Source organism: Lathamus discolor, chromosome Z (assembly GCF_037157495.1).
Source record: "Lathamus discolor isolate bLatDis1 chromosome Z, bLatDis1.hap1, whole genome shotgun sequence".
NCBI lineage: Eukaryota > Metazoa > Chordata > Aves > Psittaciformes > Psittacidae > Lathamus > Lathamus discolor.
The window spans coordinates 89,649,955-89,672,729 of NC_088909.1; the positions used below are offsets into that span (position 1 = coordinate 89,649,955).

Sequence of the window (22,775 nt, forward strand, 5' to 3'; positions counted from 1 at the left end):
AGTAGCATGTATACATCAGATTATTACACTGGACCAGAAAGCTAATGAAGAATAACATTTCAGTGTTGCTTGAGATTTACTAAGTGGCACTGAAGCATGAACAACCCATGCTTAAGCATGACTTATACAAGACACTGACTTACTAACATATCCTCCGATTTACTCCAGAAGCTGTAACAATATGTTTTGTACTCTGAGAATACTCCTGCCTCATACTTGTCCTTGTAATAATCAGAATATTAAAAAATTAAGTTTTTTCTTGAGATTAGCATTAGATAGTTTTCAAGCCACTATCACAAAGTTTTAAATGACATAAGTACATGGTGAGAGCAAGGATTTTCAGCTCTAATGATGCCTGCTGTATCTGAAGCAAGTGGTATCTCATGATATCAAGTGTATCTGAAGCAGGTGGTATCTGCTTTATTTGAACTGCATACATATTCCTGAAGCTGTTGTTAAAGCAAGCATTCCACTCAAACTACTACCACCACCTCCCTTATTGCCATGGTGCTCGCCAGTGATGCTGGCAGCAGAAGCAGTTCAGGCAAACAAGGCTTCAAACTTCTGGACAACTTCTACTGCAAGTTACTGTCCCTACAGGAATTTTACCCTGGGATATCTAAAATGCCAACCAAATAGTTGTATCAGGCGTCTTCCCAACTGTAATTACAACTGTATCAACCAAGACTTCTATCGGTTTTACATATGCTATATGGCCAGATACCATGCTACAGATATCATTGCAGCTTTATTCAAAGATTGGTGCTGGTATGGCAAAACAACATCAGATCAATCATGTATGCAAGATCAAGATCTCTTAGTTTTCCTCCTCCTTTGACATTTAGCCTAACAATTAGAGTACCTGACCACTGGCAGTTAGCAAGATGAAGCTGAGGTCATACAAAAGAATTTAAAAAATAGTAATAAGAATAAAAACATTAGGAAACAGCAGGTAAACAACTGTGGCAATTATTCTATGACTCTGAAGTAAGATCAGACATCCAAAAGCAAATAATTTATTTAGAAGTATATTACAAATAGTAAAATGCTTGTGTTCAGTGTAAGTTTATCAGGATCTTCCACTCTACATGAAATTGAAACGCACTTACAAGGTGTTTATAACTGGCACTTGGAAATAAAACACTACCAGCAACCCATAATGGAAAATAATTTACAATTTATAGCTACGAAGGGCATTAGCTAACAAATTAGTCTATATTCCAGGTGACAATTATGTCTGGTAAAATGTACTACAAATGTGGACAAAAAATAAAAAAAAGTAGAATTCTTAAAAGGACATTAGGGTCACTGCTAATGACTCTGATGAGAAACACAGGACATACTTATTCAGAATCAAAGGGTGATCTGGAACTCATCTGATGAGGATTAGCAGACACAATAGAAGTCAGTGAACTTCTGAAGGAAGAGGGACAGTTTGAGGAACAGTGAAGAACATTCTCTTCTAGTCAGCTGTAGAGATGGACAGCTCAGTTTGTACTAAGATGCCAAAACTGATCTATGATCTTTCAAAATACCTCATAATATTTACTAAATAATAAAAATGTACTCTTCTGAAGGTCATCCAAGTGAAGGGTACCTTGGTGAGAAGGAAAACCCACAGCAGATGGGCTTCCTTATATAGAATCAGCCTGTAATCATTGACACTTGACAACACAATCCAAATCCTTCCTTCCACACTTTACTGCTGGGAAAATTAACTGAAATGTGCTATAGGGGGCTTGTATTTAAACTGGGGGGAGAGGTGTGTGGGGGGGGGGAATCTCTATTTTGGCTAAAATACAGTTTTACAGAGATTATTTCCACAGATCTCAGTTGGACTTTGCTGCCTAAAGTGCTATGGCATATCAAAAGGCCTAAATATCTTTGTTTAAATGAGCAAGGGCAGTTGTTCTGACAAAATTTAATTAACTCTAATATACGCAAGAGGATTGACTTACAACATTTTACAGAACCCTGGAAGTATCCACAACACAGTAATTTAAACATAAGCTGTCATAAACACTGTCATTTCTGTGACACTATCAGTTATCTATAGATGTTTTATATCTCTGCTCATTTAGTGAATATGTTTAAAAATAGAGTATCTTACAAGTCTGCAATTATTAGATGTTATTTGTATCTTACCAGATTTGTATCAACAATTCATATTTAAATGACGATGGCATAACAAACCAAGGTGTTTACCTGTTGTGAGAAACCTGTAGTTCTGCCAGTAGCTGATTTTTAAACCACTGATCAAAATCCACACTATCGAATAGTTCATAAGCAGCCAATCCAACCGCATTATACACTGGGAAAAAACAATAGGTATGCTTACTGTCTGCTTAAATGTTTAAATACTCAATAATCAGACTAATAAAAAAACCCGAAACAAAACAACAAACAAAACAACACTTTTTATTACCTGAATATAATAAAGAATCAGAACTGAACCATATCTTTCTGAAGAAAGATATAATCAGACCATGGTGGAGGGAACTCTGGAGGAACTTTTAACAAAAGAAAGGTATTACAGAAGAAATTTCAGACACTTGAAAATAGCTAAAACCCATAAAACCAAAGAAGATCTTATTCTAACATCCAGAATGGTTCCACCAGTAGCTATTCTTTGCTTGTTTTGTTTGTTGTTGGTTTGTTTTTTTTTTTTTTCCACAAAGATCTCCCAACTTGTAAAATGGGCACTAGTACCTCCATGAAAGCACTGTAGCTCATTTATTTGCAGACAGGAAAGGTCAGGACAGTGAGGGAGTTTGCCTGAGGGCTTGTTTCATAAAAAGCTAAAAAGCGGCACCATATTTTTACATGAGCGTTTTGCAAAAGTGAAGATTGACATCAAGTGACAGGAGAAATAGGATTTAGGTCCCATTTTTCAGATGTCAAAAAAAAAAATCTTGCAAATTTTTCACGTAATTTCTAAAAAGTCAAGCACACACAGAAAAGCAGCTTTGCTACTTCAAAGATAAAGTGTAACTTAATTTACCGGCATCTTTAATCAATATAGCATTGGTATCCTCCACATTGGTAGATCCTATAAGACAAAGTTAAAATAAGGAAAAAAGCGTAACTAAAACCAAGAACATAAGTAACTTTGCACTTACACACATTAAATATGCTGTGAATTAAGACTAATTCACCGTTTTTATTTTATTCACAAGTTCAGTTATTTCAGTTTTGATACTTTCTTCAGTGACTATACTAAAATCAGATCTTTGCTTTCAGACCCCATTTTGACTGACTTCTTCAGAGATGAAGATTTGTAACAGCAATATGCAAGTAAGTTCAAAACATGTATTCTAAATTAACAAACTCAAAACTTGCAAATAGCTGAAGACTGTTGACCACATGGTACTATTTACAGCAATGGCCTAGACCTAGTTCCTGTACACTTTACACACGACTGCATGCGTACTCATCACAATGTGTAAGTACAGATTTTCCAAAATTTTAAGAACTAGTGAATTCTTAATATCATCTTGTATATGAACAGTAACTCTCAGGTTGCAGACTTACAGAAATGGATACTACTAGGGGCTTTGGGAGTGAAAAAAAAGGTGTATGTGTACCTTTTGCCATGGAAGAATTAACTTCCATAATTCTTCGAAAACTAACTAACCTTTTACCACTACCAGCATCACAGCACAGCAAGCCATCCTGAAACTTACGTACACGAAGTATTTAATGAAGAGGTTCTGTGAAGTCAGAAACTACTCTCAGAAAATGAGTACTTATTTCTATTTAATAGAATCTACTCATCCAGTCTGGTAAGTTCAAACATAAAATATTACAAGTCAGGTAAGATGCAACCTGGGGAAACAACCCAGACTAAAATGACAATGAAAAGCAAAGTGGCAGCGGCCACTAATAAAAGTTTTATGGCCACTATAAAACTTTGTTTGGGGATAAGAATCATTGAAACAGAATTGAAAAAAAAAGCTTGAAACACTCAGTCTACAAAGACTTCGGTCTTCATACAGAAAACCACTAAACTTTTTAAGCAGATTCTTCAGCTTTGGAAAGCCATCCAGACAATCCAGAATGACAGCATGATTTAACTTCCTCCTTTACAGTTTTTCCCCCCAGGATGTTTTCAGACATGGCAGATTTACCATAAACTACCCTGCAACATTTGAACAGGAAGCTCCCATCAAAAAGCAACCTCCAAAATTTATGAGGCTTTTCGAACATCCTCAAGAAAGCCTGAAATTTCCTGAGAGCAAAAATGCCCAATCTTTGCCAGTCATCTAAACCAGTTACAATGAAATTAAAGAATACTTAGGGTTTCTCTCTCCTAGACAGACATGGCATTTTCCTTATGGTAGGTTTAGAAATAGTTTTAAAATATTAACATGACCTTTCAAAACTATAGAGTGAATGCCCTATATAAAATTAGGTATCACAAGGTAAAATCTTTTAAGAGTTACAAAAGCAAGTGTAAAGAATTCTACATTTTACAGTTCGTTTATTATTTAAATTACTTACCTTGTAGACTGTGAACCATTTCTAAAAGCACAGGGGCAAGAGTCTGGTTATATTCATGGAAAATATCAATAAAAAGAACTTCCGTGCATGGCTGAAAAATTAAGAGATCTGCTTTAGAATCTATCAGAACAAAGGAAATTAAGGTTTTAGCATAAAATGTATTCCAAGTGCTGAATAATTTAAAATGTGATATACCAGAGCAAAACCAGTATTGTATGAAACCTAAGTCTTACTACCATACAGTATGTTTAACTTTGGCTAGTTTGATGCCTGTATCTGTATCAGCCAGTTCTATGGTAGAAAAACAACGGATCTGAGGACTGAAATAGCTTGTGTTGAGGACCCAGGGACCAGATTATGTCATGGTTTCATTTTGGGTTAGCTCTAGCCGGGATATCTAGACTGAACACCCATTTGCGCTTGGAAGACAACAGATGCACAGGTTTGGGGGTTTTAGTTTCAAAACTGAAGCAACCCAGCAAATAAACTTAGAGATCTCTATGTGAAGCAAAACACAGCAATGATAACGGGAGATTCACTACAGCAGCATACTTTTGATACGGTATGAAATAAAATGCTAATACAGATGCATCTGAAATTTTCTTCATCATGTCTACTAACAAAGTCATGGCAGTACCAGTTCCCAGTTTAAAGAAGAGACATCTTTCAGTGGGTTGAATCACTAAATACTAGACAATTTAAATGCTGAAGCAAACTCCTTTACCCTCCCCCTCCCTCCCAAAATATGAAGTGCATAGTTTGCAGTGTATTTCAGCATGTTTGAGCATTGATTAAGGAACAAAGTTAATTTATAGTTGAAGAAATTTCCTTAGAATTAGTAAAGATTTTTTTTGAAAGCACAACCTTATCTTTCTACCAAGTATCATCTCTTGCTACAAGAAAATTAAGAAATGAAGCCAGAAATGTTGAAAGGTGTTTTTTCAAACTGAAATACTTACTCTGAGACTATACTTCCATGAATCTCCTCCTGTCTCTTCTACAGCTATTATTTCACAAAGAAAAAAAATATTATTTCAACTATGGTTCAAATAGACTTTATTATACGTGTGTATCACAGACTACTAAGAAATCTCTAGTTATGAAAATAATCTCTAGATGGCACATTCATGCACGTAACAAGTCTAACAAAAATAAAATAGCCAATAGCGCAATAAGCAATTTTTAGAGAAAATGACGGTATGCAACACTTATACAATAACTAAATAAACTGCAACCAGCTACACAACACATTTCTTACTGAAGCCTTCTGGATCCTCTTCCCACATGGTTAATTCTTCCTTTGTCAGCAGGAAGTAGTGAGTGACTAATCTCCTACATATTTCCATTAATGTTGGATATGTGAAAAAAGCAGTCTTTATTTTATGAGCTTCAAGAGTTTCAGGACTGCTATCTGAAATAAAAATAGAAAATTCCATATTACAATTAAATGGCTTAAAGATCAAACACTAGTCTATTAGAAAAAAAATCAGATAAGAAAGGGAAGAAAAACACCCAACAAAACAAGGCATTTTCATGTCAGACGTTTGTAACAGACTTTCTGGTGGTACTTTAAGTCAAGCTTCTAAATTTATTTACTTTTAAGAGAGTTCTACAATAGCACAATTAGACTGAAGGGCCATTCAGGCTTCACAAAGTCTTGGTAATGTTTTCCAGCTAATATGTAGATGAAAAGAAAAACTGTTTACCTGTTGCTTTTGGCATTACTTTTGTTTTTAATTTAGCATTACTGCACTTCAACACACAAAACTCAGTTTCATACTGTATGCTACAGAACCAACACAAACACTCTATTATCTGTCAAATAGAGAAAAATAAATTTCCCCTTTAAAAAAAAAAATATAAAAATCATTCAGTTCTCAGAGTCAAATGCTACATCTTTTATCAGATGTGCTATATTCTTCTGGTCTCAAGTTACCACATTTCTATTTCAAAAAGCTATGAAATATTACAAACAGAAATTTCCATTAATGATCACTGAATTTAGGACATTCTAATGTATTAACACTGAAATACATCAGTATTTGAAAGAATTTTAAATGCTGGGTTTGTACCATCTGACACATATCAGTATGTTCATGAAACTTTTTCTTTCCCCCCCTCAAATTTAGAAATCGAATGCTAATTGTTATCCAATCATTGCCAAATGTCAAACTAAGGTGGAATGCTGGGGTTTTTTTTTCTAATGTACGTGAATTCTACTTTTCATTATCTGTGCATACAGCAGTGTATGAAGATTGAAACGCAATTCTGCAAAACAGAACATACGAATCATTTTATATTCAACAGCAGGTCAAATTCACTGTCTTTCAGAGTAGTGATATTAGTTAATTACAGCAAATGCTCCATTTTACCAAGCATTTCTCAAGGGAAAGATGCATGAAAACATTTGATGACAATAAACCAAATTCCATACCTCAATACTTTTTAAAATTAGTTCAATACAAAATAAAATCAACAGACTTCTTGTGTATTTAAAATTACTTTAACAAGTCCATGTTTACATACATTAATACTTTAACCATCAAAATAAGAATTATCAGCAGCATATATTACTAACTATTAAAGTGCTTCAAAAGAATGTCTTAAAGGAATTTTACTGTTGGGAGCAACTAGCAAAATGTTTATCAAGATACAAAAAGTTTTTTCATAAATAGCAGCTGTACCTTCAATATTTTTGGATGGCTTGTATGCATAATTTTTTACAATCATCTTAATGAGATTCATGCATTGTACAATAAACTGCTCAAATACAATTCCTTCACCGGCTTCCGTGAAAACGTAGCTTACAGCAAACTCCAATGACCTCTGAATCAAAGAGGTGAATGAAAAAGGATGTTGATCCAGGAAGTCCAAAAGCTAAAAATTAAGGAAGTAGAGAAGCAAGAAAGAAATCAGATCACTTTTTGTGCAAGTCTCACATGCTTTCATAAACTAGTTATTAAAAACAAGTGCCAATTTACATAAAAATCTGGAAAAGAAACCGAACACGGACAGGAAATTAGGAAGGTACTAGGAAGATCAATAGTTAATGAAGCATTATTTTGCCCTGAAATTCTTGATTCATATTCAAAATTGCTTTTTAAACTTTAAGGAACAATACCCATTTTTAACTAGACCAGCTTGCTAGCAACACAGTATATAAGACATATCAACCACACTTAAAACCCTGGATATTTTAGCGAATAGTCCACCCTATGTGAATTACTGTTAAGTAAAAGAGGCATAAGGGAAGTAACTTTTTATTCCTTTTTCTTCCCCTCAGCTGCAGTATCAGCACTTGCTTCTTCACCTTAGCTTTTCCAATTAGAGATCTACACGCTTTACGCGTTAGTTCACAGTAAGAAGTATTATGACAAATTCCAAAAATGTTGGATGAGAGCACCTTCAGCTCAATTGTGGTGAAGCAGCCAGGTGCCTCCCACATCATATAATTAGGCTGAATATTTAAATAACATCCATGGCCCCAAAACAGAATCCAAAAACAATGGGAATTCTGTACATTTCATATATTTTAAAAATAGAGCAAGTGACAATGCTAAAATCACCTTCCGATAACATATGAAATTTAATGGTTGCAGGGAATTAGCCAACAACTCCAAATGCACTATATAGTACAAAAGTCACAGAGGACAGGAGATCTTTTCTGTTAATTTTCTTTCAATAAACTAAAAGTGGCCAGTTACCCAGTAAAACTTAGTGTCTTAGAAATAACAAATCTAACTGCTTATATAAACAGGATGAAAAGTTTCTCTCTTCTTTACTCTTTAATGCTGATAGCAATATTTAAGCAAAACTTTCAGAATTCTTTTTTTAGCAAAATCCTAGCTGTATAATTTACTTACAGAATGCATTTAATTTTGTTTGCGCTAAGGAAATTTTTTTTCAAGCCAACTTATGTCAACATAAATAGACACCCTTTTTTAAAAAAATAAACCTCAAAAATACACTTCATAACAATGAACATTTAAATTGCAGTACTTCCATTTCTTTAAAAAGATCTGAAACCTATTCACTTTAAGACACATATGTATCCAAATGGAGAATGCTCCTCCAGAATGGTGAACTATTCTGTAACTGAATGAAAAATTTACTTACCACTTTGGTGAACAGAATTATAGTCTTTTCTACACGATCTCTGCATAAGTTTTCTGCTCTTATACTTCTACCTGGTAAATCAGATATTTACAGTAACTCGGATATTCAACAACTGTAATTTTTTCAGACTTTTCTTTCTGGATAGCTAAGCTTTATGAAATTAACTCTGGAGAATAACTTGTTTTTTTCTGCATTTCAGGGAATACAGCAGGTAGAAAAAAGTTCTACAGCAGAATAAATTCAAAGTAAAATTCAAGGTAATGAGTACTGGGGAAAAAAAAAAACAGCCTTTAACTATTTCTCTCAGCTGTACTGAAATTCACTGTTACTGATCACAATAAAACAACTGGGACATCATTACAGACAGTTCAATGATAAAAAACCATAAGATAATGCAAGCAAATGTTAGCATGGGCAAGAAGTCAAAATATTGAAAAGATTAAAATTTCCTTTTATTAAAACTATGGTATATACTTGTTATATAATGATATGCACTTTTCAAGAAACTCCACCTTAAAAAAAATAATTGATTATGGACACTGGATAACATTCTGAATTTACAAAAAAAAAAAAAAGACACAGATAAAGCTTTTGAAAAAAAAAAAAAAAAAGGAAAAAAGAGGGATAATGAAGGCATACAGGAAAACCCTGTGAAATAATTCATGTAAACACTAGTCTTGTAAGGTAGTCATGTCTTCTTTTGCAAAACAACATATTGATTAGAAAAGTGGAAACAGGGAGGTTCAGCTCAGTTCTTATCTTAAGACAATCAAACCCTACAGTCCTCATGTTCTATGGGTTGAAGATGACCACCAAGCTTCAGATGGGATGGCTTTCAACTCAGTCCATTAAGGCTAGGCAGCTATCTTGCCAAAAATGGAAGGGCCAGAAAGAGTGTAACTATAATGTAGCAGAGGAGCAAACACATGCAGAGAAGTTGGCAGCTTGTAAGATAAATAAGGTATTTTACTCTGGCACTGAACACAGTAGCACTTTTCATCTTTTTTAGAAATGAGGCTTGGAGCCCAGATCAGCCCCTCTCAGCTAAATACAGGCTCCTGAGACAAGTACCTTCATTTATAGAAAATTATAAAAATAAAATAAAATGAAAAAATTCCTACTCAGTTTAGACATCTATTCTCAGGCAAAGTGTTGCTGAAGCCTAAAACAATGACCTGACAGGCTTCAGATGAATGAATGGCTTGCACCAGGTCTACTACAATCATATAAGCATGCAAACAGGAGCGAGTTCAGATGCAACACTGCCAACATGCCACTCTCTTTTTTGCTGGCTCCAGCTAACTCCCCTGAAAAAGCACTAACACCTGCTAGCTATGCTTGTACTTGTGTTGACTGTGTTAACATGTGCTTGCTTGTCCCAGACTATTACTCTTGCAGTTATAAATTACATACAGAAGAATGTGGTCTTTTTTCCCATTTGACATACCAAAAGATATGGCAAACTCCAGGAAAAAAGAAGAAAACATGAAATTCTTCCAAACAAAACTAGAAACAAAACCAAAACAAAACAAAAAAAAAAACAAAACAAAAAAAAAAAACCAAAAGAACACAACAAACCTCAAAATTACCTGCTTTATAGTAGCATCTATTTTTTTTTCTTTGATTAGTAGTATCATACCAAGTATAATTTTGGTGGGATTTTATTCTGTTGCTATAAAAGGATACATTTTATTTAAGTCTCACAGTTCTAGCAGCATTTAAAGTAATAGCTTTCCACATATAAAAAATACCTTGCACCTAAATTATTACTGATGATGCAATAAACCATATTATGTGTTCGTCCAGTTCCTAATATTTAACAACCAAGAGAAGCAAGAATATCCAGTCACTTACTACACTCCAGAAATTGTTTTAGCCGTTCAAATACTGCGTGTAGAAAGCCCTGAAAAATATAGAAATATGTGTCTTTTAAAGATGAAGCTTCATTTGTACTGTATTATGAAAAGAAAGTTGAGTCAAACTAAAGTCAGTTCAGATGTGTTACTACCTCAGACATCACCTGCTCATTTTTAACTGAATAACTGATTATCTCAGACAATTTCTTTATGAAATAAATAATTAGGTATCTAACAGACTGCATATATCATCCAAACCAAACTTATTAGTACCAGACAACCACCAAAGCTTTCCAATAGAGTGAAGTACAGGTAAATATAGGCAAATGCTTTACAATCTGCTTATCCAGTTTTACCCTGTTCTCAACTGCTTAGTTTAGGTCATAGGTACCCAAGTCTTCGAGGAAAGTAGGCCGTGCTTGGAGTTAAGGTAGCTGCTTGGGTTTCTTTCTTGTTTCTCCCCTTCCCCCCCAGTATGGACTACAAACCATAGGCTTTCATCTCAATCAGAAATATTATGTCAATAGAATTTGATAGGACAAATATGCCATTACAGTCATCATTAAATGAAAACATTCTCTTCAAATTATGGGAGAGAACACATACAAGATATCTTTCAGTAGGCAACAGGGTGTCACTATCATGTAACATAAATTGGAGGGGGTATGTTTTCTTTTTTAAACATCATGCCATTGGTGGCACAGTATTTAGGATCTGACAGTTCTTAACTGATGGGAAGACAACTTTTGAGAGTGTGCTGCTTGATCTTCCTTTACAGAACATAAACGTGTGCATTTCAATGATTCTTAAAAATAACACCTAAAATCATCACAAAGGACTTCTAGTCTAGAACTAGAGATACATGTCACTTACCATCACCTCTGCATTCCAGTGAGGCTCTACAAATCCATGGACAGTCAGTTTACGAAGCACTAAGAAAAAGAAAGAAATTACTTGTATAAATATTTCTCAGCTCTTGTTCCAACAGATTTTAGAACACGATTACAATTACGCTTGCTGTGCCTTTCTTCAAATTCTCCGTATTAAAACATACATTTCACTTTGGGCCTTAAGGCCTCAACCATACCTAACATGAATCTAATCTTCTTGAAATTACTTTAATATTCAGTACACTATGTGAAAAATAAATAGGACTCCAAGAATTACCGACTCAAGTAGAACTATGCAAAAGCTGAAGCAATTCAACCTCTGAAAGGCAAAGCAAGGAAAAAGCAGGAAAAGAGGCAAGTATAGTCAAGTAGTGTCTGTAAGCCATCTTACTAATTTTCTCAGGTTTATTCTTGCCAGTAACCCAGAAAAGCCACATGCTGCACCTTCTAAAACAATTCAATAAAGGCAATACCTACATTGCAAGCACGGCACAAATCTCAATTTTTCAAAGCAGCAATGTACAGTAAGGGTATGTATTCATCCCACTGATAAGTACTTGAGCATCAACCTAAATCTGAACTCACTGCTAAGGCTACCTTTTCACTGAACACAAGGTAAACTTAAAATTCATTGTTCAGTTTCTCAAGTGCCTAAAGATAGACAACAAGCCTAAATTACAACACACAAAGCACCCTGTTATGCCTTTCACTTTCCCACCTCCCAGACTTCTCACAACATGCATATCAGAATGGTACATACTGAGAAACAGGACTGCCTTCTCCCCCTTCCATGCGAAAAATCCTTCTGGCCTTGCTAAAGGTACACGTAAAATAATGTGTACCTGCTTTTTCCAAAGGACATGGCTTTGTTAGAGAGTGCAAATTCTTTACCAAAGAAATCCTACTCATTCACTGTCAAGAAACTTGTTTGATCCTCATATTTAATATCATTCTATATTATTACCTTTCAATGACAACAAGGTTCTTTCTAGTGAATTTGTGGCTCCAGTTTCATCCCCTGTACAAATTTGCTGGAGGAACGTATCCGTATGATGATTCCACAAGGAACATGCAAAACTATAAATGCCTGATGTAAGCTGCAAAAGGAAGAAAAAACAACAATACATTTGATTTCCTGAATTTGGCTATAGCATAATAAATTCCTACATTTTAAAGGCCACCTTGACAAATTATTTAATCCATCCTCTTGTGTATCATGGGCCACAGTGCTTCACTTGCTTCTTTCCTACTGATCCAAAGACATTCTGCAGAAAAATACCTTGTCTTAATTTGAATACAGACTCCCCTGCTTCTGACTACTTGGGTCTATGACTATCACCTTAATATTCAGGCCTATTTTCTTATCTGATTCTCATCAAATACAGCCACAGGTCTACAATACTGTATAAGGCTTCCTTACCATCTCCTCTCCCACAAGACTTAAAAACTGTTTGTCTTACAGTGCAGTTGATAATTTGAATCAACTTAGTCTAGGACAGAGTTAGCAGTTACATGCCTATCTCTACTAAACATAACAAACAATGACTACACTGCAACAAACTTTGTTTTGCTGATATCTGCAAACGCTTTTTGTCTCAAAATATTTAAAATACAGAATCAGCAAGCAGTGAACAAATCTTAATTTATATTACAGTTTCCAAACACTGCTTACCTGATAAAGATACCTGAAGTATAAACAGAAAGTAAAGAATTTCTCATTCAGTTACAGTAGTACTTTATAGCTTCATAGTTAAGGAAGAAACTGCGCATAGTCTGCTGCATGTTACATCAATGGAATCAAAAGTACACGACCTGTTTATTTGGTTCCTTTGACCGCGTAAAGGTGAGAGAGTAGAAACTCTTGATAATTACTCAATGATATGTTCATAGAGTTGTAAAAACACATCACTGAATAATTATCAATAGTTTCAACCTATATGCATTTTGGATGTTCACTTTCAGTATTGGGAGTGTCTCTTGTAAACAGAATAATCGTAATAGTAAGCAATAACAACTCACAGTTAACAACAAGAATCTCACAACCAACAACAAAAAGACACGACAATTCAAAGCAGCAACAACAGTCCCATCAGACAGAAGGAGAGAGCTTAATGGACAAGGATGGATGGAGGGAGGTTCCTCCTCGGAGAGGTAAGCGAAAACCCTCACAATCCCTTCGTCCCTCCCAGTTGCCCTTGAATAACAGGTACGAGGTCTTGGAAATTCAGGGCCAGGTGAATGGAGATGGTGAGGCAAATCTATCTAGTGAGTCACCCAGGGCTAGTCACTCACCCACATACCTCAGAACTTCCCCAACCAAGAAGAAAAGAAGAGTAATTGTTGTGGGTGACTCCCTTCTGAGGGGAACAGAAGGGCCCATTTGTCGACCGGATCCACCCCACAGGGAGGTCTGCTGCCTGCCTGGGGCTCGGATTAGAGATGTTAAAAAGAAGCTCTCTGAACTGGTGCAGCCGTCTGACTACTACCCGCTGCTGGTTTTTCAGGTTGGCAGTGACGAAATTATTACGAGGAACGTAAGGGCAATGAAGAGAGACTACAGGGCCCTGGGACGGCTGGTTAAAGGGTCTGGAGCGCAAGTGGTGTTTGCCTCCATACCTGTTGTAAGCGAGGGTGAAGGGATATATAAGAAGACTCTGCAGGTTAATGTATGGCTACGTGACTGGTGCCAAAGGCAGGGGTTTGGGTTTTTCAGTCACGGGCTGCTGTATGGGACACCTGGTTTGCTGGTGACAGGCGGGATACACCAGTCCCAGAGAAAAAAAAGGGTTTTGGGGCAGGAGTTAGCAGGGCTTATTGACAGGGCTTTAAACTAGTTATGAAGGGGGGAGGGGATTTAACTGGGCCTGTTGGGGACAAGCCCAAGAGGAACATGCTAGGGATTGAAGGGTGGCGGGCTAAGGAGGACTATCAATCTCTTGTTTCACTTGTGGGAAAGGATAGCTCTTTAGACCCTGTCCCGCAGGGGAAAAAGGGTACTAGGACTGGCTCCCTGAAATGCCTGTACACCAATGCACGCAGCATGGGGAATAAACAGGAGGAGTTAGAAGTCTGTGTGCAGGCTAAAGGTTATGATCTAGTGGCAATTACAGAGACATGGTGGGACAGTTCACATGACTGGAATGTGGTCATGGATGGCTATGTCCTTTTTAGGAAAGATAGGTCAGCAAAGCGAGGTGGTGGAGTTGCTCTTTACGTGAGAGAGCAACTAGAATGTATTGAGTTCTGTCCGGGGTCGGATGAGGAGCAAGTGGAATGTCTGTGGGTACGAATCAAGGGGCTGACTGGCACGGGTGATACAGTTGTGGGGGTCTATTACAGACCTCCTGATCAGGACGAAGGAGTTGATGAGGCTTTCTACAGGCAACTGGAAGTAGCCTCGCGACTACATGCCTTAGTCATCGTGGGGGACTTTAATTACCCCGATATTTGCTGGAAGACTCACACAGCCAGTCATTCACAGTCTAGGAGGTTCCTCGAGTGCATTGATGATAATTTCTTAATGCAAATGGTGGACGTACCAACTAGGAGAGCAGCGCTGCTAGATTTAGTACTCGCCAAGAAGGAGGGTTTGGTCGAAGTGGTGACGGTCAATGGCAGCCTTGGCTGCAGTGACCATGAGATGGTGGAGTTTAGGATCCTGTGTGGGAGGAATAGAATACCTAGCAAAGCCACAGTTCTGGATTTCCGAAGGGCCAACTTTGGCCTCTTCAGTCAACTGCTAAGGGAAGTCTCATGGGAAAGTGTACTAGGCGGTAAAGGGGCTCAAGATAGTTGGTTAGCATTCAAGGACCGCTTCTTCCAAGCTCAGGATCGGAGCGTCCCAATGAGTAGGAAGTCAAGTAAGGGATCTAGGAGACCGGCGTGGTTAAACAAGGAGCTGGTGGGCAAACTCAAGTGGAAAAGGAGAATCTATGGATTATGGAAGGAGGGGCTGGCCGCTTGGGAGGAATATAGGACAGTTGTTAGAGGATGTAGGGAGGCAATTAGGACAGCTAAGGCCTCCTTGGAACTCAATCTTGCTAGTCGGGTTAAAGACAATAGAAAGGGCTTCTTCAAATACATAGCAAATAAAACTAAAACAAGAGGCAATATAGGCCCACTGCTGAATGAAGTGGGTACCCTGGAGACAGAGGATATAAAGAAGGCAGAGGTGCTGAATGCCTTCTTTGCCTCTGTCTTTATTCCTGCAGACTCTCCCCGAGGGCCCCGGATTTCTATAGCCCCAGAAGGAGTCAGGACAAAGGAGGAGTTTGCTTTGGTAGATGAGGATTGGGTTAGGGATCAGCTATGCAAACTGGACATCTGTAAATCGATGGGTCCGGATGGAATGCACCCACGGGTGCTGAGGGAGCTGGCGGAGGTCATTGCTAGGCCACTTTCCATCATCTTTGGTAAGTCGTGGGAAATGGGCGAGGTGCCTGAGGATTGGCGGATGGCAAAGGTCACACCAATCTATAAGAAGGGCAAGAAGGAGGACCTGGGTAATTATAGACCGGTCAGCCTTACCTCCATCCCTGGAAAGGTGATGGAACAACTTATTCTTGACTCCATCACTAGGCATATCAAGGATGAGGGGGTCATTAAGAACAGCCAACATGGTTTTATGAGGGGGAAGTCATGTATGACCAACCTTATAGCCTTCTATGAGGAAGTGACTAGGTGGAGGGATGATGGTAGAGCGGTAGATGTAGTTTTTCTTGATTTCAGTAAGGCATTTGATACTGTCTCCCACAGCATCCTCATAGATAAGCTAAGGAAGTGTGGGCTCGACGATCAAGTAGTGAGGTGGATCGAGAACTGGTTGAAAGGAAGAAGGCAGAGAGTTGTGGTCAATGGCGCAGAATCTAGCTGGAGGTCTGTGGCTAGTGGAGTTCCTCAGGGGTCGGTGCTGGGACCGGTGCTGTTTAATATTTTCATCAATGACCTGGATGAGGGAACTGAGTGCACCCTCAGCAAGTTTGCTGATGACACAAAACTGGGAGGAGTGGCTGACACACCAGAGGACTGTGCTGCCATTCAGCGAGACCTGGACAGGCTGGGGAGTTGGGCGGGGAGAAACTTGATGAAATTTAACAAGGGCAAGTGTAGAGTCTTGCATCTGGGGAAGAACAACCCCATGTACCAGTACAGGTTGGGGGTTGACCTGCTGGAAAGTAGTGAAGGGGAAAGGGACCTGGGGGTCCTGGTGGATAGGAGGATGACCATGAGCCAGCAATGTGCTCTTGTGGCCAAGAAGGCAAATGGCATCTTAGGGTGCATTAGAAAGGGAGTGGTTAGTAGGTCAAGAGAGGTTCTCCTCCCCCTCTACTCAGCCTTGGTGAGGCCGCATCTGGAATATTGCGTCCAGTTCTGGGCCCCTCTGTTCAAGAAGGACAGGGAATTGCTTGAAGGAGTCCAGCGCAGAGCCACAAAGATGATTAAGGGAGTGGAACATCTCCCTTATGAGGAGAGGCTGAGGGAGCTGGGTCTCTTTAGCTTGCAAAAGAGGAGACTGAGGGGTGACCTCATCAATGTTTACAAATACGTAAAGGGTAGGTGTCAGGATGATGGAGCTAGGCTTTTTTCAGTGATATCCAGTGATAGGACAAGGGGCAATGGGTGTAAACTGGAGCATAGGAAGTTCCACGTTAACATCAGGAAGAACTTCTTTACTGTAAGAGTGACAGAGCACTGGAACAGGTTGCCCAGGGGGGTTGTGGAGTCTCCTACACTGGAGATATTCAAGGCCCGCCTGGACAAGTTCCTGTGTGATGTACTGTAGGTTACCCTGCTCTTGCAGGGGGGTTGGACTAGATGATCTTTTTAGGTCCCTTCCAACCCTTGGGATTCTGTGATTCTGTGATCTTTTTAGGTCCCTTCCAACCCTTGGGATTCTGTGATTCTGTGATTCTGTAATAAGAGAATATACTCCCGATAAACACATTTGTTTGTTAACCAGTGTACCTTAGTACTAAAAAAAAATTTAAAACAATAATTGATTTAGTAACCCATGAGGGGCATCCAAACTTCTTTGGGCAACCTCCTCCACTATTTCACTGCCTTCACAGTGAAGAATTTTTTCCTATTATCTAATCTAAATCTACCTTCTGTCAGCTTAAAGCCATTACATTTCTCCTGTCACTACATTCCTTTGTAAAAAGTCTCTCTTCAGATTTTCTGTAGGCCCCATTTAGAGACTGGCTCTAAGGTCTCTCCAGAACCTTCTCCAGGCCGAACAACCTCACCTCTCTCAGTTTGTCTCCATAGCATAGCCATCTTTGTGGCCTCCTCTGGACTCCCTAACAGGTCCATGTCCCTCTTGTGTTGGGGGCCCCAGAACTGAATGCACGACTGCAGATGGAGTCTCAAAAGCAGAGGAGGAGAATCCCCTCCCTTGACCTGCTGGCCACATTCATTTTGATGCAGCCCAGTATATGGTTGGCTTCCCAGACAGCAAGCGCAAACTGCTGTCTCATGTTGAGCTTCTCAGCAATCAACATGAAGTCCTTTTCCACAGGGCTGTTGCAGTCTTCTCAATCCATTCTCTGCCCAGCCTGCAGCTGTCCCTGGGATTGCCCTGACCCAGTGCAAAACCCAGTGCAAGACCTTGCACTTGGCCTTCTTGAACTTCACGAGGTTGGCATTGGCCACCTCCTGAGCATGCCAAAGGTCCCTCTGGACGGCATTTCCCTACAGCGTATCAACCACACAACAAAGCCTGGTGTCATCAGCAAACTTGCTGAGGGTGCATTCAATTCCATTGTCCATGTCACCAACAAAGATATTGAATAGGACCGGTCCCAACACCACCCCGGAGGAACACCACTTGTTACCCGTCTTCAGTTAGGCATTGAACCCTTGACTACAGCATCTAGGATGCAAACATTCAGGCAATTCCTTATCCACCACATGGTCCATCCATTAAATCATGTCTCTCCAGTTTAGAGACAAGTATGACAAGTATATACAAGCTCAGGAGTGCTGCATCCCAACTAGAAGGAAGTGCAGCAGGAGGGCCAGGAGACCTCCTTGGATGGATAAGGAGCTGCTGAGGAAAATTTGAAAGAAAAAAAGAGGCTTACAAGAGATGTAAGCAAGGACAGGCGGCCTGGGAAGAATACAGGGATGTTGTCTGGAAAGCTAGGGACCAGGTTAAAAAAGCAAAGGCCCAGTTAGAATTAAACTTGGCTAGGGATGAGAAAGGTTAACAGGAAGGTTCTATAGGTACTTAGCAAATAAAAGACAGACTAGGGACAATGTGGGCCCTCTCTGGAAGCTATCAGGAGAACTGGCTACTCTGGATTTGGAGAGGGCTAAGGTTCTTAATGACTTCTTTGCCTCAGTCTTCACTGGCAAAGGCTCTGACTGCATCACCCAAGTCTTTGCCAGCAGACGCAGGGACTGTGAGAATGAAGACCTCGGGCCCACTGCAGGAGAGGATCTGGTTCGAGACCATCTTAAGAACCTGAACATACACAAGTCCATGGGACCTGATGAAATCCATCCTCAGGTCCTGAAGGAGCTGGAGAATGAAGCTGCTAAGCCACTGTCCATCATATTTGAAAAATCATGGCAGTCAGGTGAAGTTCCCTCGTGGTGTTCAAGTCCAGCCTGGTCAGAGCCTTGGGTGACATGGTTTAGTGCGAGGTGTCCCTGCCCATGGCAGGGGGGTTGGAACTGGATGATCTTAAGGACCTTTCCAACCCTAACTATTCTATTATTCTATGATTCTATAACAAGGCTGTGTAAGCAGTACCTTGATTTAGGAGAGCTCTAGAAGTCATTATCTTGCTCACGCTTTATTGCTTTGGAATTAATATCAATACCTTTTGGAATTAATTCCATAATACATGATTATCCAGATCATGTATAATGGCCTAATAAATTTCAAAATATAAACAAGTATTTCCTATACAGAGGTTATATTCATCTGTGCCTATGTATGGCAGAGAGAGAAAAAACATTGTTCCTCTACACACGCATCTCACAGCAATGTATCATCGTTTCAGTCCTGTTCTATTACAGGAGTCAGCCTTCCGTGCCTCAGACTCCTGATTAAAATTTCACTTTAATGATTACACAGCCAGAATTTTTTTTCTTCATAGATAAATAGGCAAAACTTCAGAAATAGTCTTCATTATCTGTCCTATAATATTTTCTTTAAAATGGAGGAATAAAATAAAATTTTGAAAATTCAAGTGTAACATGTTTGGAAAAGATGTTTAACTCCCTAAATTCAGTACTACATCACTGTCTAACTCCAAATGGGATTGGAGATGCAACAGCCTACAGCCACAGGTAATTCTGTGTTCTAATCAGTGGTTTCTTGCAGTGGGGAATGTAAGCTGCGTGAGACAATATTATGCATTTGTATTCACATATTGCCTTTTAATTAACCTGGAGAAAGAACTTAATCTGGAAAAAAAACAAACATTTCCACTGATAATAATAGCCAAAAATAATATTGTATGGAAGCCTTAAAAATAGTATTTCTAGAAGATTATAAAACAAGATTTATTGAATTATGAGTCCAGAGTACAATTCCAAGATACTGCAAATTTATATATAATCGGATCTGCTGTACAGAATGATAACATTAGGTTGATATGCAGATATTGTTCTGTATATGAACATATCTGCTTCTTAACACAAGTTACTATAACAACAAGCTACATGCAAAATTAATAAAGATCTCAAAAAGATTTCGCGTAGAAAATGACTTCCAGTTATCTCATATTTTACATACACCCGCCACAGTAAGAGCACTTCAAAGACAGACATTAAAGTCAATATATGTGCCATTAATGCACTGCCAGCTAACCACAGGAAGTGGCAAGCATATACAACACATGGACTGCGCACTCTACAATCATGCATCACATTACTTACATCATAGAAAAGCTTCCTATCTGCAGCCAGCCGTTTGGATGCCAGGGTCTTCGTAACATGGTATAAGGTAAGTAGAGCTCTGTGTTGTTGAAGATCATCTTGGACCTTCACAGATTCTAGAAGAGTGGGTATAAGTTCTGGCCATTGCCTTGGGCAGTCCACTCTGGCAACTTTAGCAATTAGTACGGAGATCTGAGTTGCTATCTGCAAAAAACATGGAAGAGAACAGGCACCACAAAGTCAAAGATCAGTTAAGAAATGAGCAATGCAGAAATTAATAACCTACCCTAAATAAAAAAAAAAAAATAAAAATAGTATGGATTGCTAGATGGTGTGGGGTTTTTTTTGCCTCAAACTATTTTTTATTTTGCTGAATGCAAATAAACTCAGAGAAAAAAAAGTTAGTCTTCTATTTAATGTTTACAGTAAATGTTTACACAAAATGCTTATCTGGCCATGATGTTTAAATTTTACATAAAGACTACTAAATATTTCCTCTAGAAATCACATAAATGAAGAAACAGACTTTGGGAGCTGATTCTACTTGGTGATCTTTCCTATTACTTTCTACAATTAAACACAGACTGCTGAATACAAACACAGACTGCTGAATACATATTAGTCATTTCTGCTATACTGAAGTTTTAGCTTTTAGACAGAGACACTCCCTCCCCACAGGCACATGTGCCTGTAAGGCACAGTTCCTGCCCACCAGCTTAAGCTGAGACTCTCACTTGTTCCAGTTCCTCACACCATTGGCCACAGGCATCTACACTACCCTCACCATCCAACTTTGGCTGCTGGCACCGTATTCCACCCATGCCAGTCTTGCCAGCAGCTGGCACCTGGCTGTTGCAGCATGAACACACAGCGAAAACAGTGAGATTATGCAAAAAAGTAGTTAAGGGAGTCAATCAGAAGACAGGACAGATGGCGGTGATTAGGTGTGGGGTTTGCTCAGACATGGGTAATGACAAGATGTGGGTTTACATGACTGGCCTTTTTTATACCCTCTTTCTGTCTATTCCCCAGTTTGCTGTTCTACAACTCCCTTCCCCTAAACACTCCTTAACAGATTTTGTATAATCCCTCACAAGCCCACCTCAAATATCCAAAACCTTCACAGTCTTGTTTTCCTGTTCTCATTACTCTTTAAAAGGTTCTTGATTGGATTAATGAAGCAGACGCTCGCACCTTCAAAATACCCCTAACAACTACCACCACACTTGCAGCCTAGAGAAGTCATTTCCTTATGCTACCAAAAGGAATCCAAGCAATTTACAGGCACAAGAGGCCATGTTCTCCTTTACTGCTTCCTTAGCTGTTTAATCTAAAGTCTGACCACCCCACAAAACTTCCTACAATACTAATTCCTACCCACTTGCCTAAGGGAAAAGACTTGCTTCAGAAAACTTATGTCAACATTTACAAGGAAGAGCTGCAAGTCTTATTTATTTTTTGATCAAGTGATGTCAACTGGAAGGCGGGAGCCAGTAAACTCTTCTCCACATGTGATACAAGAAGCAATCCTTCCAGGGGTACCAGGAGCACTTTTCCTTGAGAACATTCTTTTCAACAGAAGGAAAAAAAACAAAAGAACCCAAACAAACATAGGAGAAGAATCAACCCAAAACAAAGATTCTCTGTTCCTTCCATATGTTAAATATCTTCACAGGATGGAAATTATGCTCCCAACGATGGTACGCTGTGTTTTAGCTCCCCCCTTCCCTAGAAGTCAGCTTGTATGATCACACCCCAATTCTATGTCTAATACTTCTATTTTTTTAATTCATTCTTTTTTAATTTTTATACATAAAGAGGACATATTTTTTCTACCTTGATGCAGAAAGCGCAGCCAGCTAGTAATTATAGATACGGTGAGACTGACTGGTCTGTAGTTCCCTGCATCATCCATGGGTCATATTTTTACATTTGTTATTATTTGGTCATATTTTGTACATTAATATGGCTGCATTATGAAGTTAAAGATATTTTCTACATCTATCTGCATTGTTTAAAACTGCATTTGAAATAAAAACTTTAAATAAAGTCAAAATTGTCATTACACAAAGGTCTTCTACAAAGATTGTTTTACCCTAATTTTGATACATTGATTTAATCCTACAAATAACATTCATCCCATTGAGGAATCCTGAGAGAGCTGAAACTGAACTGTCTGCAGAACATAATTTGTTTGCTTTTCTTTTTCATTTTAAGCTTTACCTTATATAACCCACTTCTTTATTTTCCTGAAAAAGTTCAAGGCCTAGCCTAAAATATTAGCAAATACTTCCTTGCAGAATCTCACATGAGTAAGAATAAGTTAGCAGAAGGAAGACTGATTCATCCAGCATATGCATATTCTGAGTCCCTAACATTAGCTCTATAATAAATTAAACAATAAATCCTTATTCTAATCAAAATAGTAGCTTATAATTAGTCACTTCATAGAACGCAAGACTATATGCTATTGAAGGCTATTTAAATTAATTAATGCTGTAATTAGACACGTGACAGCAATACT

The 22,775-nt window shown here is 38.5% G+C and overlaps 1 protein-coding gene across 3 annotated transcripts in view; it reads right to left on the reverse strand.

The window, feature by feature from the left end:
* The window catches only part of IPO11 (importin 11), a 100,561-nt gene that overhangs the window by 58,187 nt on the left and 19,599 nt on the right, over positions 1-22,775 (reverse strand). For all 3 annotated transcript variants that reach the window (XM_065662527.1, XM_065662528.1, XM_065662526.1), the window contains 11 exons: positions 20,252-20,455; positions 12,327-12,459; positions 11,346-11,404; positions 10,471-10,519; positions 8,617-8,687; positions 7,185-7,377; positions 5,759-5,911; positions 5,460-5,503; positions 4,501-4,591; positions 3,002-3,049; positions 2,206-2,311 (listed from right to left, as the gene is read on the reverse strand). In XM_065662527.1, the coding sequence (XP_065518599.1) occupies positions 2,206-2,311; positions 3,002-3,049; positions 4,501-4,591; positions 5,460-5,503; positions 5,759-5,911; positions 7,185-7,377; positions 8,617-8,687; positions 10,471-10,519; positions 11,346-11,404; positions 12,327-12,459; positions 20,252-20,455 (1,151 nt within the window). The remainder of the gene's footprint in view (positions 1-2,205; positions 2,312-3,001; positions 3,050-4,500; positions 4,592-5,459; positions 5,504-5,758; positions 5,912-7,184; positions 7,378-8,616; positions 8,688-10,470; positions 10,520-11,345; positions 11,405-12,326; positions 12,460-20,251; positions 20,456-22,775) is intronic.